Here is a 5,816-nt window from a genome sequence, read left to right as displayed (position 1 = left end):
AATGCGAACAACTTCAAAAGTTGCCCAAACTTAACATATAAATCCTAAAATATAATATTTTATTCTCTCATCCACATCCCCTTTGTAAATTTTTTTAAATACTCAAATACTTAGCTATTCCAAAAGTTGTCATTATAGTCCCACAAATCATTAATTAATAGAATATTTTATTTTATTTTTTATTATTAAAAGAATGATATAACAAAGGTGTCAAAGGAGTGCCAAAAAACGGCAACATTACCATCACATATGCTCTTAGGTACTCTTCAGTTTAATTTTTCTCAATTAAAGTTTTGTGCATAAATTAAAACTCGAACTCAAAATCTATAATTTAAGCGACTTGAAATATTTAAGGAAGCCTTAATTGTCTAGCTATCAAAAATTAGGGCCCATTTGTTTTACCTACTGTTTGTTGTTGTTGTTTGCTGTTGGAAAAAGTTGATTTTCCAAAATGCAGAGGTCCCTGTTTTCGTAAAAGATTATTTTTTAGGTGTAAAAGGCAAACATGAGACCACTAACCAAACACTTGAACTACATCCTTTTTTAATTGAAAAAACAAACACGATCATGAAAAGTAGCAACCAAAAACACCGAATTAGACATTTGTCTATATAGGAGGTTCAAACACTATTTTGATTACTTGATGAATATTTTGATTCTATTAATGTTATAATTACCTACCAATTACCTACATTTTTACATTAATTAAATGTTATAATTACTTACCAAAATTAGATTATAAAAAAGGCAATTCCCTTTAATTGACTAATAATTACTAATCAAGAAACTATAGTGCTTCGTTAATTAGTAATAATTAATTACCTTAGCCACTATAAAATCAATAAGAAAAACCAGCATAACAAACTGATCAGAAACAATGGCTTCCCCAGAAAACTCCGTCATGAGTTACGGCAAGGTTGATGACTCAGTTGAACAAGAGCAATCACTCCGGCGAAGTTCACGTAAGCGTATGCTCATCATGTCAGTCTCCGGCATTGTTCTTGCAGCAATTGTCATCGCCGGTTGTATTGGTTTATTTGCACACACCCGAAACAATACTGATTCAACCCCCAATTCCACCGCCGTAACGCCGTCGTCTGTACTCGAAGATATTTGCAACGCCACCCGATTCCGAAATTCTTGTATCGCCAGCATTTCTCAATTCGAAGCAGAAGCAAACACAACAAACCCCCAAATTCTCTTCAATCTTTCCTTAATTGCCGCCATTAATGAGCTATCCAAGCTCCAAGTATTCACTTCCAAGCTTATTACTACTACCAGTAATTCCTCCGATGAAGATCTCAAATCTGCATTGGAAGTCTGTGAAGAAGTTCTCGATGACGCCTTCTATCGCCTGAACGATTCAATTTCATCGAACTCGAGCTCGATCGACGACTTAAGAACATGGATAACCGCTATACTTACTGATCAGGAAACATGTTTAGACGCTCTCCGAGAAATGAAGAGTACTGAAAGCCATTTGAAAAGAATTGACGAAATGAAAACAGCGATGAAATTTCCGTCGGAGTTTGCGAGTAACAGTTTGGCTATTGCGACGAGAGTTCTGAGTTACTTGTCGAGTTATGATGTCCTTAATGAGAGGAAATTGTTGGGGACTGATACTGAGTTTCCGAGTTGGGTGAGTTTGGGTGATCGGAGGCTGCTTGAGGAGGTGAAGCCGGTGCCGAATTTGACTGTGGCTAAGGATGGAAGCGGGGATTTTGCGACGATTGGAAAGGCTGTTCGTAAAATACCGAGGAATAGTACGAAAAGATTTGTTATTTATGTTAAAGAAGGTGTTTATGACGAAGAATACGTTCAAATAAAAAAGAGTATGTGGAATTTGATGCTTTATGGAGACAGTAAGGATAAGACGGTGATTTCTGGTGGCAAAAATTGCAAGGAACATAAAATCAAAACATTCCATACAGCTACTTTTGGTAAGTTAATCACTTCTTTTTTAATTACACAAAAATTTTATAAATTATACGGATCAAACCAATATATAATATGGGAGAATTTCTACTAATCTCTTGCAATAATACATCTGACCAATGAAAATAATAATGCATAATATTTTACGAATTGATATTAAGAAATAAATATCTATAATTTGCATCAACTAATTCGCCATATTTATTATTTCAGAAATATTGTAGAATTTCTCGGATCACTAGAGCTTTTTTATTCAAAAATATATATAATTATTGATGGAAATATCTGTCACTAAATTTGTAATTAGTGTCGTAATATGACTATTTAGATTTTTGTTTCAAAAAAGAAGTCTATTTAGATTTTATAATGACAAAATCTGCAACTGTAATATTTTAGTTGATGCTCATCGCCAAAAAAAATGTAATTTTTAACACATTTTCATCCTTTAACCTCTATTTTATTTTGATTCCGTTAGTGAACATATATCTTTTTCAATGGTCGGATTTATAAGAGCATCTCGATCCATATCCTTAATTAATTTTCCATTTTTTCTTCCCCAATCCCTATCTTTTCTCCAACCCAATAATATAATTTTTTTCCTAAAAAGAATATTCTCTTCTTTATTCTATTTCACATACAATATTTATTAATATTATAATACATTTTACATATATTTTTATTATTAATTATTAACTTTATAAATTTAGACTAAAAATAATTCTAAAAACATTATATATAAATAAAAAAACTTATACATTAAAATGTAAAATATGCATTATTTATGATATAATAGATTCAAATATAAAATAATTACACATACAAATTAAAGCTAAAATTAAAATATACAACCATCAAATAATACTACATATAAATAAACTTTTAAAATAAAATACAACTAAACCTATTTTAAAAGGGTAAATTACACAATAGTAAAGATTAACCAATTATTTACAAGTGTCTCAAACTATTAAACAAATTTATTTAAATGTCAAATTTGGTAGTTATTTTTAAATCTGTATTTTTTTTTCTACAACTGATTAACTGAAACTTTGACAAAAACAAAAATAAAGTTATGATATTTTAAGATTTAAAATTATATAATAATAAAATACATAATTGTAAATAAAAATTAAAATCTGATTTTATATGTAATTTTCTCATTTTAAAAAAATATATTAAATAAAAAATAAAAAGCATTAAAATAATGGTTCCCCATTAAACGGGGAACCATTTTTCTTCAAGGGAAAGAATAAGGGTCGAAAGGAAGGATATAGGGAGGGTTGGATTACAACCCTCCTTATATCAACATCTCCAGTAGAGGGTGTATAGAAGAGTGTTAGCTAATGTGATATTGAGTTTGATAACTTTTAAATGGTGTTTACTATTAGAGTGATGGTGGGTGTCAAGGAAGGTTGTCAAAAGATTGCCAAATTTTAGCAACCGTTGTCAAACTTTTTTTAATATAAAAAGGGTGATTTACTTGAATACTATTAGTGTACATTTTTTTTATGGTTCTTTCTCTCATTTCACTATTGGTTGACAATATTTATAATTAAATAAATTATATATTAAGTAATGATTTATGGGATCATTATGACTCCTTTTAAAGTTGCTTACTATTGAAGCATTTTTAAATAAAAGTTATCAAAAGTAATATGAATTATTAAATTAATAAAATATTATATTTTAACATGATGCGTTAAGTTTTAGCACTCTTATGTTTTATTAGAGTATATCTATTTTAGAATTTCTATAATTACTTTTATTGATGTAGTCGAATTACGAACGAACTTAATTTATTCTGGAATATGTAGTATTCTGTGTCATCTATGTGTCGTTCATATTATCATTTACGACATGTCATTTTTTCGGTGGATCCATACTAGACCCCGATTAAAATTCGGATTTTTACACCTTTTCCTTAAAATTCTTACGTAATATGTTGCTGTCCATGATATACCATGATCAGGTGTCTCCGGCAAGGGCTTCATCGGAAGAGACATAAGGTTCATAAACACGGCAGGTCCTGAAAACGGTCAAGCAGTAGCCTTCAGGTCAGATTCAGATCAGTCCGTTTGCTACAAATGTGCATTCGAAGCATTTCAAGACACATTCTACCTTCACTCGGGTCGACAATTCTACCGGGACTGTGACATCATCGGCACCGTCGATTTCATCTTCGGCAATGCCGCGGCGGTTCTCCAGAACTGTCGTATAATGCCTAGACAGCCCATGGAAAATCAATCCATCACAATTACAGCTCAAGGGAAAAACGAATCGAATCAAACTTCCGGATTTTCAATTCAGAATTGCACAATTTTTCCTCTGGACGGCAATGTTACTGCCCGGACTTACCTTGGACGGCCATGGAAGGATTTTTCGACAACTGTTGTAATTCATTCTCATATCCACTCGTTTCTTGATCCGTCTGGCTGGAGCCGGTGGAACAGCAGTGAACCGCCGAGAACTATTTATTACGGCGAGTTTGAGAACTTCGGAGAAGGGTCTGCTGTTGATCGGAGAGTTAATTGGACTGGTTATAAACCATCTCTTACTGCTATTGAGGCTGAAAGGTTTTCTGTCAAGTCGTTTATTAAGGGGGAAGATTGGTTGCCGGCGACCTCTGTACCGTTTAATTCAAATCTGTGATTTGAAAAAGAAATATATATTTATTTCTATTATTTTACGTTTATTAGTATTTTTTATGATATAGTTAGTCTTTTTTTTATTATTATTAATTAATTGAATTGGAAGATTTTTTTTTTTTTTTTTTGATATAAAACACACAAGGAAAAGGAACATGGAAAAGGAAAACACATGCTCCAGCTTTAAAAAGCTAGATTCGATTTATACGGGGCTTTTGATAGTATAAGTGAATATTATCCGGATCATCTCTTTACGTTTGTCGAATGTTCCAACCTACATTTTCAGAAGATTTTTCCTTGTAAGGCCAGTTCAAGGATTTCTTCCCTTAATAGGAATCCTTAAACACGTAGATAGTGTCACATGATTAGAAAAGCTGACATATTCAGTTCTCTTTTCTAAACAAACACAAAGTCAATTTATTTTTATTTACACTAAGAGTCTTCATTCCTATATAAAAGGGTTCAACTCTAAAAAATATTGACCAAGGAGTATTCCTGTATACAAAGGCGCAGTTCAAGTTTTCCAAAAGCCAAGCATGTAGATCATCAAGTCAATATTTTTTGGATTTGCAGTTTGGGGGTTATGGAAAGGGCGCAATGACTTTCTTTTCAAAGGGAACTCGTTTGTGGTTATTAATATTGACAATGTGTTGAAACTTTGCAATGAATTTTTGAAAGCTCAGGAGATGCTGTGTGCCAGTTCTATGCTGGTGCCTAAATTGGTTTGGATTCATTGGGAAACTCCGGTTGCGGGTTGGTGGAAGCTAAATACTGACGGGGCTTGTAAAGGTAACCCGGGGATGGCCTCTGCAGGGGGACTCATAAGAGATATGAATGGCTGTTGGGGCGGTGGGTTTGGACTGAATATTGGCTTCTGTACTTCTACTGTCGCTGAACTCTGGGGCCTTTACTTTGGTTTACTCTTAGCCTGGGAGAAGGGCCTTAAAAAGGTGGTTATTGAGCTTGACTCCAAAGTGGTGCTGCACTTCATGACGGACATGGTTGCAATTCATCATCCATTCTCCTGGCTTATTTACAAATGCATCTCTCTTCGTGATAGGGATTGGGATATTCGGTTTGTCCATGTGTTTAGGGAAGGAAACAGAGCGGCTGACTGGTTGGCGAACTTCGCAGGTTCTTGTTCTTTGGGTCACTATGAGTTTGGTGCGCCTCCTGTAGGCCTCCAGAAAATCCTCTCAGATGATCAAAGGGGTTCTGTCCGTAGTAGAGTTGTAA

At 33.4% G+C, this 5,816-nt stretch overlaps 1 protein-coding gene across 1 annotated transcript; it reads left to right on the top strand.

Moving 5' to 3' along the window:
* Positions 1–851: 851 nt before the first annotated feature.
* On the top strand, positions 852–4,731 carry LOC136223804 (pectinesterase 3-like). The gene is made up of 2 exons (XM_066011976.1): positions 852–1,940; positions 3,905–4,731. The coding sequence occupies exons 1-2, from the start codon at positions 878–880 to the stop codon at positions 4,582–4,584; spliced, it is 1,743 nt and encodes a 580-aa protein (XP_065868048.1). The 5' UTR covers positions 852–877; the 3' UTR covers positions 4,585–4,731.
* Positions 4,732–5,816: the final 1,085 nt, after the last annotated feature.

Source organism: Euphorbia lathyris, chromosome 3, assembly GCF_963576675.1.
Source record: "Euphorbia lathyris chromosome 3, ddEupLath1.1, whole genome shotgun sequence".
Lineage (NCBI taxonomy): Eukaryota > Viridiplantae > Streptophyta > Magnoliopsida > Malpighiales > Euphorbiaceae > Euphorbia > Euphorbia lathyris.
The sequence above is the reverse complement of the archived record's forward strand: the minus strand, read 5'-3'. Positions and strand labels throughout refer to the sequence as shown.

What these genes read in the sequence shown, in the direction of transcription:
- LOC136223804 (XM_066011976.1), top strand. Translation starts at nt 878, where the DNA reads ATGGCTTCCCCAGAAAACTCCGTCATGAGTTACGGCAAGGTTGATGAC. An exon ending in ATTCCATACAGCTACTTTTG is followed by an intron (nt 1,941 to 3,904) that starts GTAAGTTAATCA and finishes TACCATGATCAG; the next exon opens with GTGTCTCCGGCAAGGGCTTC.